Source organism: Macaca thibetana, chromosome 1 (genome assembly GCF_024542745.1).
Source record: "Macaca thibetana thibetana isolate TM-01 chromosome 1, ASM2454274v1, whole genome shotgun sequence".
NCBI classification, from domain to species: Eukaryota; Metazoa; Chordata; class Mammalia; order Primates; family Cercopithecidae; genus Macaca; species Macaca thibetana.
This window is the reverse complement of record NC_065578.1, coordinates 137,934,216-137,949,427: the sequence shown is the minus strand read 5'-3', so window position 1 is coordinate 137,949,427 and position 15,212 is coordinate 137,934,216. Positions and strand designations below refer to the sequence as shown.

At 36.7% G+C, this 15,212-nt stretch overlaps 1 protein-coding gene across 7 annotated transcripts in view; it reads left to right on the top strand.

Annotated features, from left to right (window-relative positions):
- The window catches only part of DNAH14 (dynein axonemal heavy chain 14), a 506,458-nt gene that overhangs the window by 313,658 nt on the left and 177,588 nt on the right, over positions 1–15,212 (top strand). For 5 of the 7 annotated variants that reach the window (XM_050760305.1, XM_050760207.1, XM_050760198.1 and 2 more), the window contains 2 exons: positions 1,998–2,227; positions 9,780–9,896. The exons of the other annotated variants lie outside the window; for them this stretch is intronic. In XM_050760305.1, coding sequence (XP_050616262.1) covers positions 1,998–2,227; positions 9,780–9,896 — 347 coding nt within the window. The remainder of the gene's footprint in view (positions 1–1,997; positions 2,228–9,779; positions 9,897–15,212) is intronic. 7 annotated transcript variants of the gene reach the window in all.

Below are 15,212 nucleotides of genomic sequence, written 5' to 3'. Positions count from 1 at the left end.
GTCAAGAGGAACAGGATCAGGAACTCCCTTAAAGAAGCAGTCTGGCTGCTTCTTGGTAGAGCAGGTGTGCTGCGTGGGGGGTGGTCCCTCCTTGCCCAGACCACCCAGACTCTCCATAGCTGGAAGGCTGAAACAGCTGAGTCAACCAAACCACCGAGACAGCAGCCAACCCTACCTCCAGGAGCTCCATCCCAGGGAAAGATCAGAGTTCTGTCCATATAACCCGGGTGGAGTGGCTGAAACCTCTGCAGGGAGGCCCCACCCAGTGAGGAGGAATAGATTGGGGTCCCTCCTAAAGAAGCAGTCTGGCCACAATTTGGCAAAGTAGCTGTACTGTGTTGTGGGGAGCCCCTTCTTCTCCTGACCACCTGGACTCTCCAGAGCCATCAGGCTGGAACAGCTGAGTCAACCAAGAGATGGCAGCTTCCCTGCCCCCCTGGGAATTTGGTCCCATCTCACTCAGCCTCCAGCCTATTGCCATTGGGTGGCTGGAATTCCAAGTCAGTGGGTCTTAATTCGTGAGGTGCCTTGGAAGTGGGGCCCAGAGAATGATGCTGGTTGACTCCCTGGATCCAGCCCTTTTCCCTATCAGGAATTATGGATAGATTTCCTGCCTTTCTGGGATTCCTGGGGCCAGAGTACATAAAACTCTTAGGTCTCTGTGTGTACCTGAGTGGCTGCTCTGCCAAGATTCCCCACAGCTCTGTGTATGGGACCTAAGCCCCTGGTGGCATTGGCTCACAGGGGATCTCCTGATCTGTGGGTTGCGAAGATCCATGGGAGAAGCATGGTTTCCTTGGTGGTGTTGCACACTCCCTCACTGCTTCCCTTGGCTGGGGGTAGAAGGGGATTCCTTTGGCTATGTGACGCTCACAGGTGGACCATTACCCCACTCTGCTTTTCTTCATTCTCCATGGGTTGAGTTGTTTGCCTAGTCAGTACCAGTGAGAGAACCTGGGTATTTCAGTTGAAGGTGCTGAATTCTCTCGCTACTTTCATTCCTCCTCATGAGTGCCAAGGGCAGCCGCTGCTTCTAATCGGCCATCTTGGCTCCTTGACCAACTTTTTTCTTTACACTTATCATGGTTTAGCATTAATTCTCCTGTTCTGTAAAAAAGGGATTGTATCTGTTTTGTTCAGAAAAACCAACACATAATAACTACTCAAATATTTGCTAAGTGAACTATTACATATGGCTAGAAATTTCAGATGGAATTGTACAAATGACCTGTACATTAATGATTGCTAATAAATTCGTTTAGTGACATATTTTAGGTTTTTCACAATTTATAAATAGTTTTATGATAGTGCTAAATTCTGAACTATATGAAATGTCTTTAAATCAGGCTCAAATGTCATGTTCAGCCCCATCACCATCACCGTAGAATTTCATGATCCCACCAACCATGGATGATCTGGGTTAATCCAGAGTGGAGAAGATTCTCTCCAGATTCAGACTGCCTGGCTTTAGCCAGGTTGAACTAAATCAGCCTCTAGGACTTGGCTGAGAGGAATATAGGGTGAATGACTATTCACTTATGTCTTTCCACATAAAATTAAGAATTATAATTTCCTCTTCCAAAATACAGATAAACAGTAATAAACTGACCTAAAATAAAAATGAAACATTTTTACATAAATTAAAATATATACATATATTAAACATATGTATATTAAATAACATACTAAAGGTATATTAAATAAAGTATATTATAAATAAAAGTATATATACATATGTTAAATAAAAACATATTAAATGTATATTTGAAATAAAGTTTGACTATACAAGTTTTATACATATGGTACTTTAAAAATAAAAATAGTAATTGTATAATTTACATGACAGTTATCAAAGGAAACTGAAACTTTTATATTAACACCTAACTGCATTACAATTTTTAATAATGAAACTTTAACATTATATTAAAATAAATTTCTATTCCTAAACTGCTTTCTAAAAATGTTAACCTTCATCCTTCCATACCTGTCTACCCCAGGGATGAAAATACATGGTATCCAGAGAAACATCCTGATAAATTAACAAAAATTATTCAAAAGCTTTTTGTGTTTGCCTTTACTTGGGCATTTGGAGGAGCTTTAAACCGTGAAGATGAACACAGAGAAAATATGCCATTTTGTCCCAGTTTTGAACCTGATTCTCTTGCAAAAGTAACATACGATTTTGACAAACTTATTCATGAATTATTTGGAAGCAATTCACAAGTAGGTAAGTTCTGGGGGGATAATCATAACTATACTTATTTTAAAATATTAATTTAAAGCAATGCTTGGTTTATAATGATTAGGTTCATCTTTTAAAATGTTAAGATTAAAGGAAAAAGAAGGTTTATAATACACCCAATACCCTCCTTGTAGTGAAATAAGCTGAAGAAAATTACATTCCTGTTTGATTTTAGGTGCTACAAAAACCTATAATGCTAGTAAGGCAGAAGATAAAGCTGTAAAACTATGAACTCAGTTACTCTGAGCTCATCTGCTGTGTATCTGGATCTGTATTATCCATACCACCATGTAGCAAGAAATTCTGTAGGATCATAATATTATAGTCTTATATTTCTTTTTTTAAAAAAAAGCAAGTTATTTTATAAAGCCTTAGATTTCTTTAGTACTTGTGTTTTTGAATCAGTTCTAAAAAATGGAATCTATCCTATTACTTTGAAACAGTAAACCTTTGCAATTAGCTGTTGTTGACTAAAGGAACTTTGAGTAGATAAAGTGATTGTTGATGCAGGTACCAAAAAGAGACAAAATGTTAAGCATAAATATATTTAGAAGAACTTTGTTAAAGATGAATGCTAACAACATTATACCAAAAATACAAATCCTACTGATTTGTCTGATGTATCTGTTTGAGGTTACAGTCATACATTGCTGAACAACTGTGATATGTTCTGAGAAATGTGCTGTTGGGGGACTTTTTTCATTGTGTGAATGTCAAAGAGTGAACTTACACAAACCTAGATAGTGTAGCCTACTACACACCTAGGCTATATGGCATAACCTATTGCTCTAAGGCTACAAATATGTACAGCATATTACTGTACATATTTAAATACTGTAGGCAATTGTAACAACCTAGTATTTGTGCATCTAAACATATCTAACCATAGAAAAGGTACAGTAAATACTTAGTATAAAAAATTTAAAATATGGTACACCATTCACTTACCATGGATGGAACTTGTGGGACTGGAAGTTGTTCTGAGTTAGTGAGTGACTGGTGAGTGACTGTGAAGGCCTCAGACATTACTGTACACTACTATAGACGTTATAAACTCTGTACACTTAGGCTACACTGAATTTATTTGTAAATTTTTTCTTTCTTCAGGCTGGGTGCAGTAGCCCATGCCTGTAATCCCAGCATTTTGGGAGGCCAAGGCAGGAGGATTGCTTGAGCCAGGAGTTCAAGACTAGCTTGGGCAACATAGTAAGACCCACCCATCTCTAAAAGCAAATAAGTGAATAAATAAAAAGCCAGACATAGTGGTATTCTCCCATAGTTTCAGCTACTTGGAAGGCTGAGGTGAGAGGATCGCTTGAGCCCAAGAGTTGGAGGCTGCAGTGAGCCATGATCATGCTCCTGTACTCCAGCCTGGGCAACAGATTAAGACAGCCTCAAAAAAAAAACAAAAACAAACACAAAAAAGAACTTGCTTCAATAATAACCTTAGCTTACTATAATTTTTTTCACTCCATAAGATTTTAACTTTTTTTCACTTTTGACTCCTTTGAAACAACACTTAGCTTAAAGCAAAAACACATTGTGTAAAAATATTTTCTTGATATCTTTATTCTGTTTTTATGTTTCATTTTATTTCTTTACTTTTTGAACTTTTTTGTTAAAAGCTAAGACACAAACATACACATTAGCCTAGTCCTATGTGGGGTCAAGTTCATCAATATCGCTGTCTTCCACCTCCATATATTGTCCCACTGGAAGGTCTTCAGGGCAATAATACACACAGAGCTGTCATCTCCTATGATAACAATGCCTTCTTCTGGAATGCTGCATGAAGGACCTGCCTGAAGCTGTTTTACAGTTAACTTTATATATAAATAAAAGGAGTGCACTCTAAAATAATGATAAAAAGTGTATTATAAATACATAAACCAGTAACATAGTCATTTATAATCATTATCACATGTTATGTACTGTAGATAATTGTATATGCAACTGGCACCAGAATCACCACAAACATAATTAGTGCATTGTGCTATGACGTTATGACAGCTATAATGTTATGATGACTATGCTGTCACTAGGTGATAGGAATTTTTCAGCTCCATTGTAATCTTGTGGTAACATCATTATATATCCAGTCCACGATTGACTAAAACATGTGACACATTACTGTATTTGTTAAAAGTTCTATTTAAGACATCTGGAAGGCAAAGATTCTATGTTATTTCCTGTGGAAATTAACCTTTAATCCAAAAGCATTGCGTGTTAACTTGTTGAAATGAATGATTCAACTTCATGCCTCTAACTCCTATAGATAAATAAATTGCCTTAATTTATTTGTTAGGCAGAAAGACCTAAAACTCTGTTTGCTTTCCCTGTAAACTAAAAGGCAACTTAATAAATTATTCATTATATTTGAATGCTTATCTTAAAACAATGAATATGAAATTTTGCTTTATCATCTGAAACATCAGTATAAAACTGGGTTAGAATAGGAGGGTAAAAAGGGAAGGAAAGACAAGTAGAAGCAATTATAGAACTATAAAACCACCAAAGTAGAAATAAGGAAAAAGAAAAAAAGGAGGGAGAGCAAAAAAAAATTATAATTACATTGCAAGAAAAAATTGTAAAACACATAAAGAAAACCTAATCTATTAAGGAAGTATACCACCAAAATGGCCCCTCATATTAATTCATCTCGGGGAAAATTATTATGACATAACACAGATTTTAATGTAAGTGTTTAGGGTTCTAAAAAGATAAATGAATGGCATCCATTTTTAATAAATGAGGAATTATGGAACAACAAGTAGAAATTTTAAAAGAACATATAGCTATGAAAAAGAATGAAATAGACATCTGGAAATGAAAAATTTAGTTATTTACAAAGAGAGAGTCTTATCAGCTTAAGGAGTTTTGGGGCTGAGACAATGGGGTTTTCTAAATATACAATCATGTCATCTGCAAACAGAGACAATTTGACATCCTCTCTTCCTATCTGCATACCCTTTATTTCTTTCTCTTGCCTGATTGCCCTGGCCAGAACTTCCAATACTATGTTAAATAGGAGTGGTGAAGAGGGTATTCTTGCCTTGTGCTGGTTTTCAAAGGGAATGTTTCCAGCTTTTGCCCATTCAGTATGATATTGGCTATGGGTTTGTCATAAATAGCTCTTACTATTTCGAGATGTGTTCAATCAATACCTAGTTTATTGAGTGTTTTTTAGCATGAAGGAGTGTTGAATTCATCAAAGGCCTTTTCTGCATCTATTGAGATAATCATATGGTTTTTGTTACTGGTTCTGTTTATGTGATGGATCACGTTTATTGATTTGCGTATGTTGAACCAGCCTTGCATCCCAGGGATGAAGCCAACTTGATTGTCGTGGATAAGCTTTTTAATGTGCTGCTGGATTCATTTTGCCAGTATTTTATTGAGGATTTTTCATCGATGTTCATCAGGGATACTGGCCTGAAATTTTCTTTTTTTGTTGTGTCTCTGCCAGGTTTTGGCATTAGGATGATGCTGGCTTCATAAAATGAGCTAGGGAGGAGTCCCTCTTTTTCTAGTGTTTGGAATAGTTTCAGAAGGAATAGTACCATCTCCTCTTTGTACCTCTGGTAGAATTCAGATGTGAATCTGTCTAGTCCTAGGCTTTTTTTGGTTGGTAGGTTATTAATTACTGCCTCCATTTCAGAACTTGTTACTGGTCTATTCAGGGATTCATCTTCTTCCTGGTTTAGTCTTGGGAGAGTGTATGTGTCTAGGAATTTATCCATTTCCTATAGGTTTTCTAGTTTATTTGCATAGAGGTTTTTATAGTAATCTCTGATGGTAGTTTGTATTTCTGTGGGACCAGTGATGATATCCCCTTTATCATTTTTTATTGTATCTATTTGATTCATTTATTTTCTTCTTTATTAGTCTGGCTAGTGGTCTATCTATTTTGTTAATCTTTTCCAAAAACCAGCTCCTGGATGGTTGATCTTATGAAGGGTTTTTCGTGTCTCTATCTCCTTCAGTTCTCCTCTGATCTTAGTTATTTCTTGTCTTCTGCTAGCTTTTGAATTCATTTGCTCTTGCTTCTCTAGTTCTTTTAATTGTGATGTTAGGGTGTCGATTTTAGATATTTCCCGCTTTCTGATGTGGGCATTTAGTGCTATAAATTTCCCTCTTAACACTGCTTTAGCTCTGACCCAGAGATTCTGGTACATGTGCCTTTGTTCTCATTGGTTTCAAAAAATGTATTTATTTCTGCCTTAATTTTATTATTTACCCAGTAGTCATTCCAGAGCAGGTTGTTCAGTTTCCATGTAGTTGTGTGGTTTTGAGTGAGTTTCTTAATCTTGAGTTCTAATTTGATGGCACTGTGGTCTGTAATTACGCACCTGGGTGTGTAATCAGAATAGATATACTTAGCACTGGCAAACAGCTTCACCTTAATTTCATGACCTGTGGAATAAGATTTATAATGACATGAGAAGCCAAATGAAAGCCCTTCCCACAGTCAATTCTCAGTCCACAGACCTCAAACCAATACTTCATCCTGGAAGAAATGGCAGATATCAATGACATCCTCAGGTCTTCAAAGATGCAGGTGTGAGTTATCCATTATATTCCTACTTAATTCACTAACCTGATCTTTTGAAATAAAAAAAGATGGATCAAGGTGGGTGATGGTGGACTATAATAATCTTAAACAAATAGTAATCCCAGTCACGTTGGCAACTATTTTTACCAGAGTAGGTCATCTCAATTTCTGGCATTTGGTATGTGTTCTTGACCTGGTGAATATGTTTTCAGTCCCTATCAAGAAGGAAAACAAGAAGTATCCTCATTTATTTGGGATGGACAGTAATAAATCATGGCCTTGCCCCAGGTAGTAAATGAAATGAGCCCTATGATTGCCCCAGCTGTCTACCTGGAGGAGCATTCCAGATGATGGCCCAGGGAAGGGAACCTAAGCAGAGCATAACGGCCTTACTGAACTGAGAAGACAGAGCTTGATTGAGGTATATTTTACATACCATCAAATTCACCCACTTCAAGTATATATATCAGTGATTTTTTAGTAAGTTTACTGAATAATGCACCCACCACCATACATCAGTTTTAGAATATTTTTATCTTTCCATTATGATCTCCATGCCCATTTACAGTTAATCCTTATTCCCATCCCCAACTGTAGGCAATGAATTTGCTGTCTTAGTAAATTAAGCCTTAATAAGCATTTTAAGAAATCAACTCCTACAATATATGGTCTCTTGGGTCTGGTTTATTTCATATATCCTAATGTTTTTGAGGCTCATCCATGATGTATCATCTATCAGTAGTTAATTTGCTGAATAGTATTCCATTCTGTGAATATATCACATCTTGTCTATCCATTTACGAGTTGATGGACATTTAGATTGTTTAAAGTTTTGAGCTATTATGGATAATGCTTTTATGCATCATATGCAAGTCTTTCTATGGACATATGTTTTCATTTCTCTTGGATAGATGCCTAAGACAAGAATTGCTGGGTCATATTGTGGTAGTTTTAGGTTTAATTTTTTAAACAAACTTCTTTCCAAAATGACAGCACTAGTCTACATTCCCACCAACAATATGTTAGGGTTCCTGTTCTCCAAATCCTCCCCAACATTTGGAGGCAATTTGTCATTGTCTTTCTCATTTAGTATAGCCGTTCCAGTGGGTATGAAGTGTATCTCACTGTGTTTTTAATCTGCATTTCTCTAATGACTAATGATATATAATAAAGGCATGGACACTTAGTTAAACCAGGGATTAGCATACTACAGCCTGTAAGGCAATTCCAGCTTGTAGCCTACTTCTGTACAGCCTGTAAGCTAAGAATGATTTTTATATTTTTAAGGGATTTGTAAAGGAAAATAAAGGAGAATGTACAACAGAGATTGTATGTGGCATGCTGTTTTTACCATATTCCTTTGGGTGAGGTATGGTGAGGCCAGACTCAGTTCAAGAAAAGGGAACTGGAAAGGGTTTTACAGTTTTGTTATACTCACAGGTTCTTGAAGAGAAAGAACATGACACATTGGGCAACTCAGGAGGGAAGCACTGGGGTCAGTCCCAAGGCAGAGGGAGAAAGAGGAACTGTGGGGAAGTACCTTTATTGTGATTTCTGCAGGAAGCAATGAGGCAGTGTAAATGGGCTTGGGATTGGCTAGTTTGAATAATTTCAGCAAGTTCTGGGGAACAGGGCCATCCCTGGCTATCTGATACCTTGCCTTGGGGTGATATATTTCTGTTGTTCAAGCCACCCAGTCTATGGTATTTTGTTATGGCAGGCCAGGCTAACTAATAGAATAGTCTTTTCAGTAAATAGTACTGGACCAACCGAACATTTATATGTTTAAAAAAAGGAATTTGACAGACTAATATTATACACTAAAATGGACGATAGGCCTAAATATAAATTGTAAAAATATAAACTTTTTTTTTGAAGTGGAGTCTTGCTCTTGTCGCATAGGCTATAGTGATCTCAGCTCACTGCAACTTCCATCTCCCAGGTTCAAGTGATTTTCCTGCCTCAGCTTCCCAAGTAGCTGGGATTACAGGCAGCTGTTACCACACCCGGCTAAGTTTTGTATTTTCAGTAGAGACGGGGTTCCACTATGTTGGCCAGGCTGGTCTCAAACTCCTGACCTCAAGTGATCTGCCCACCTTGGCCTACCAAAGGGCAGGGATTACAGGCATAAGCCACCACGCCTGGTCTAAATTATAAAATTCTTAAGAAGGACAAGAAAAAATCCTTTGTGTCCTTCAGGTAGACAAGGAGTTCTTATGCACAACACTGAAAGCATAATCCATAAGAGAAAAAAATTTAATTAAAACGTTTGCTCTGAAGAACATACCATTAAGAGAATAACAATAAGTAATAGAAAGATAAGCCACAGATTCACAGAACATATATAAATTACATATCAAACAAAGATATATCCAGAATAGATAAAGAACTCTTAAAGCACAATAATAAGAAAACACAATTTATTTTTAGAATGGTAAAAAAATTTACAGACACACTTTTTCAAAGATTTATTTATCATTCAAGTGGTAAGTAAGAATATGTGAAATATTAATATTGTTATTACCTTATGGTGAATCCATGGCTAAATTAGTTTACTTTTATTATTCTATATTTTAAGAATTTTCTAAGAAAATGTATTACTTTTATAATAGAAAGATAAGTGTGATTTACAAATAACAAAGTTCTCTGATATATTGGTTTGACCACAATCAGTATGTTACTGGCATTTAACTGCATCCAAACACATGATAATAATCAAAACTTTGGGGTAAGATTTCAAGGAATGTCAGATCATATTTCACCTTGCTTTCTGGGTATAAAGAGGACAAGAAGTTAATAAAACTTCACTTTTATACATTGAAGATTGGGGGAAAACAGGCCTATTTTATATAGTTGGATATAACCTTTGTGAATGATTATTATTTCTGGTTCAATAATCAAATCTTTCACAGAGAGTTTTCATGGTTAGTGAAACATTCCATAACTGAACCCCTTTCTTAGTTGAATTTTCATTTTCGGTTGTAGGCATCAACCTACCAACTGGTGAATGTTCTATCTTTGGATATTTTGTGGATATAGAGCAATGTGAATTCATACCTTGGTCAGAGTTAGTTCCTAATGATCAGACACTAATTCAAAGAGGTAAGAATAATTATAAGAATCATACTTGTAACTTTAGAAAATTGGGTATACTCTATTTATAAAAGTAATTATACCAGCAACCTTGAGGATTAATATAAGTTTGTGTAGAGACTAGTTTAGATCTATGTTTATAAAATACATCTTTAAAAACATAACCTTTGAATATTACTTTCTGAGAAATTTAGAATATATTTTATTGAATCAAATGCACATTGCAAAACTGTAGCACACTGAAAGTCTTCCTAGGAGCACTATTTTTCAATTAGCTGTAATTATTGAGACAAGAAAATGGAAAGGACTACTTGTAAAATGTGAAAAACATTTATGTGAAAACTTACACTTCATTATAAATGAAAATGCTAATTAGAAAAGAATAGTCATAGTTTCACAAATATACATATATGCTAAATTGTTTTTATTCCCAATCTTCTGCATCTACAGATGTCAGAAAAAAAGAAACTTGTTGCACTTTTACAGCTTGGTAGACATTTGAAGCAGAGGCAGGAATCTAATAATCAAGCCTCTTTAGAGTTCTTGCAAATATTAGAAATTTAATAAATACAAATAGAATTTCTTTGAAGTAGATTTCTCTCATAAAAGAATTTCAGAGTTGGTTATAAGAACTTTTGACAGCAAACAACCAGAGCTATCAGAATGCTAAAGCATCCAGAGAGTTTTAACTCTACATTTATTTTCGTTGGAAATGCCAAGACTATTTTATTCAATATTTTGTTACAATAAATATTCATGGGCAATCATATTTGTTTACAAGCTGTGAATTGTATTTCATATGTTAGTGCTGATACTGACTCAGAGCCTTAGCTTTTTACCACTATATAGAAAAGTATAACTGAATATCATTAGCATGTGACTCCACATCTTTGTATACCACTCACATGGGAAACCAGAGCTGTTTTCTCCAAATCTAAAACATTACTTCCTCTGGTTGCCACTTACTTTAATTGCAGGCAAAGAGCTTAAAAGTAGCCAAAACATTCCCTGGCTTTCAAACCCAAACGTGTAACAAGAATTTAAATGTCACCATGTAATTTTTTTAATGGTAAACCGCAATATGATAAATTGTTTGCACATCCTTGATGTGCTTCAAAAGTCTCCTTTTCTGGTTGAGTAGGATTTTTTTTCTTATACTTCTTTACTTATAAAGAGTAATCCTAATGTATTATTATCAGAAGATGTGTTTTGAAGGTCACCCAACATTCATTAATTTCTTTATTCATTCCAGACATATTAATCAATCTATTTTCTAATGTGCTTACCTAACTGTTTGTTGTGTGGGATTATAGAGAAACATGTAAGTGGTTCTTTCTTTAATAGCAAGGTAGGAAAATATAAAGGAAAATGATGAAAAAGTTAAATATTAATGTTACCTCTTGCATCAATACCCTGTGTGGCATTCACTGCTGCTTGTCACTCCCATCTCTATTCTTTCCTGTTTCTCTATCATTGGAAGATTCATCTAGCCACTTCATCATTCGGCTAAACCTCCCTTGTAGAGAGGTGTGGTTATGTGACCAGGTTGTAGACAGCAGGATGTGACTAGAGGTAAATCATGCAAATTCCAGATTGTACAATCAAAAGAAAGGAATGTACACATATTATCCAATTTTTTCTCCCCCTTCTTGCTCCTGAGATGTGGTGGTGAGACCTAAAGCAACCACCAAGAACCTAGATATGGAAAGTGCAGGTTAAGGATGGCAGGAAAAAAAGATAAAAGAATCCTGGATTCCTAACACTGTGGAGCTGACATATAGACCATGGGCTGTTACGTAAGAGAAGAATCAAATTCCACCTTTAAAAGCTAAGGTTATATTTGGATATTTGTTAAAGCAGACAGAACTTGTATCATAATTAATATACATTTCAGCTCTGGGGACAGGGCATACCTAAACAAAAAGCAGCAGAAATCTCGGTAGAGGTAAATGCTCCTGTCTGACAGCTTTGAAGAGAGCAGTGGATCTCCCAGCACCGAGGTTGAGATCTGAGAACGGACAGACTGCCTGCTCAAGTGAGTCCCTGACCCCTGAGTAGCCTAACTGGGAGACATCCCCCACTAGGTGCAGACCGACACCTCACACCTCACACAGTGGGGTACACCCCTGAGACGAAGCTTCCAGAGCAAGAATCAGACAACAACACTCACCGTGCAGCAATATTCTATATTCTGCAGCCTCCACTGCTGATACCCAGGCAAACAGGGTCTGGAGTGGACCTCTAGCAAACTCCAACAGACCTACAGCTGAGGGTTCTGACTGTTAGAAGGAAAACTAACAAATAGAAAGGACACCCACACCAAAACCCCATCAGTACATCACCATCATCAAAAACCAAAGGCAGATAAAACCAAAAAGATGAGGAAAAAGCAGTGCAGAAAAGCTGGAAATACAAAAAATCAGAGTGCATCTCCCCCTCCAAAGGAACGCAGCTCATCACCAGCAACGGATCAAAGCTGGACAGAGAATGACTTTGACGAGTTGAGAGGAGAAGGCTTCAATCGATCAAACTTCTCAGAGCTAAAGAGGAACTATGTAACCAGCACAAAGAAACTAAAAACCTTGAAAAAAGAATGGATGGAAGGATAACTAGAATAATCAATGCAGAGAAGACCTCAAAAGAACTGATAGAGATAAAAACCATAACACGAGAAATATGTGACAAATGCACAGGCTTCAGTAACCAACTCAATCAACTGGAAGAAAGAGTGTCAATGAAGATCAAATGAATGAAATGAAGCGAGAAGACAAGTGTAGAGAAAAGAGAGTAAAAAGAAATGAACAAAGCCTCCAAGAAGTATGGAACTATGTGAAAAAATCCAAATCTACGTCTGATTTGGTGTGCCTGAAAGTGATGGGGAAAATGGAACCAAGTTGGAAAACACTCTGCAGGATATCATCCAGAAGAACTTCTCCAACCTAATAAGGCAGGCCAACATTCAAATTCAGGAAATACAGAGAACACCACAAAGATACTCCTCGAGAAGAGCAACTCCAAGACACATAATTGTCATATTCACCAAAGTTGAAATGAAGGAAAAAATGTTAAGGGCAGCCAGAGAGAAAGGTCAGGTTACCCACAAAGGGAAGCCCATCAGACTAACAGCAGATCTCTTGGCAGAAACTCTACAAGCAAGAAGAGAGTGGGGCCCAATATTCAACATTCTTTAAGAAAAGAATTTTCAACCCAGAATTTCATATCCAGACAAACTAAGTTTCATCAGTGAAGGAGAAATGAAATCCTTTACAGACAAGCATATGCTTAGAGATTTTGTCACCACCAGGCCTGCCCTAAAAGAGATCCTGAAGGAAGCACTAAACATGGAAAGGAACAACGAGTACCAGCCATTGCAAAAACATGTCAAATGTAAAGTCTACTGTTGCTAGAAAGAAACTGCATCAACTAGTGAGCAAAATAACCAGCTAATATCACAATGACAGGATCAAGTTCACACATAACAATATTAACCTTAAATGTAAATGGACTAAATGGTCCAATTAAAAGACACAGACTGGCAAATTGGATAAAGAGTTAAGACCCATCAGTTTGCTGTATTCAGGAGACTCATCTCACATGCAGAGACACACATAGGCTCAAAATAAAGGGATGGAGGAAGATCTACCAAGCAAATGGAAAACAAAAAAAAGCAGGGGTTGCAATCCTAGTATCTGATAAAACAGACTTTAAACCATCAAAGATCAAAAGAGACAAAGAAGGCCATTACACAATGGTAAAGGGATCAATTCATCAGCAAGAGTTAACTATCCTAAATATATATGCACCCAATACAGGAGCACCCAGATTCACAAAGCAAGTCCTTAGAGGCTTACAAAGAGACTTAGACTCCCATACAATAATAATGGGAGACTTGAACACCCCACTGTCAACATTAGACAGATCAGTGAGACAGAAAGTTGGCAAGGATATCCAGGAATTGAACTCAACTCTGCCCCAAGTGAACCTAATAGACATCTCTATTAGGTTCTAATAGAGAACTATTAGAACTCTCCACCCCAAATCAACAGAATATACATTCTTCTCAGCACCACATCACACGTATTCCAAAATTGACCACATAGTTGGAAGTAAAGCACTCCTCAGCAAATGTAAAAGAACAGAAATTATAACAAACTGTCTCTCAGACCACAGTGCAATTAAACTACAACTCAGGACTAAGAAACTCAATCAAAACCGCTCAACTACATGGAAACTGAACAACCTGCTCCTTAATGAGTACTGGGTACATAATGAAATGAAGGCAGAAATAAAGATGTTCTTTGAAACCAATGAGAACAAAGATACAACATACCAGAATCTCTGGGACACATTTAAAGCAGTGTGTAGAGGGAAATTTATAGCACTAAATGCCCACATTGGAAAGATCTAAAATTGACACCCTAACATCACAATTAAAAGAACTAGAGAAGCAAGAGCAAACACATTCAAAAGCTAGCAGAAGGCAAGAAATAACTAAGATCAGAGCAAAACTGAAGGAGATAGAGACACAAAAAAACCCTCCAAAAAATCAATGAATCCAGGAGCTGGTTTTTTTTAAAAGATCAACAAAATTGATAGACTGCTAGCAAGACTAATAAAGAAGAAAAGAGAGAAGAATCAAATAGATGCAATAAAAAATGATAAAGGGGATATCATCACCAACCCCACAGAACTACAAACTACCATCAGAGAATACTATAAACACCTCTACCCAAATAAACTAGAAAACCTAGAAGAAATGGATAATTTCCTGGACACTTACACTCTCTCAAGACTAAACCAGGAAGAAGCTGAATCCCTGAATAGACCAATAGCAGGCTCTGAAATTGAGGCAATAATTAATAGCCTACCAACCAAAAAAAGTCCAGGACCAGACGGATTCACAGCCAAACTCTACCGGAGGTACAAGGAGGAGTTGGTACCATTCCTTCTGAAACTATTCCAATCAATAGAAAAAGAGGGAATCCTCCCTAACTCATTTTACGAGGCCAACATCATCCTGATACCAAAGCCTGACAAGGATACAACCATAAAAGAGAATTTTAGACCAATATCCCTGATGAACATCGATGCAAAAATCCTCAATAAAATACTGGCAAACTGATTCCAGCAGCACATCAAAAAGCTTATCCACCATGATCAAGTGGGCTTCATCCCTGGGATGCAAGGCTGCTTCAACATACGCAAATCAATAAACATAACCCAGCATATAAACAGAACCAAAGACAAAAAACCACATGATTATCTCAATAGATGCAGAAAAGGCCTTTGACAAAATTCAACAGCCCTTCATGCTAAAAACGCTCA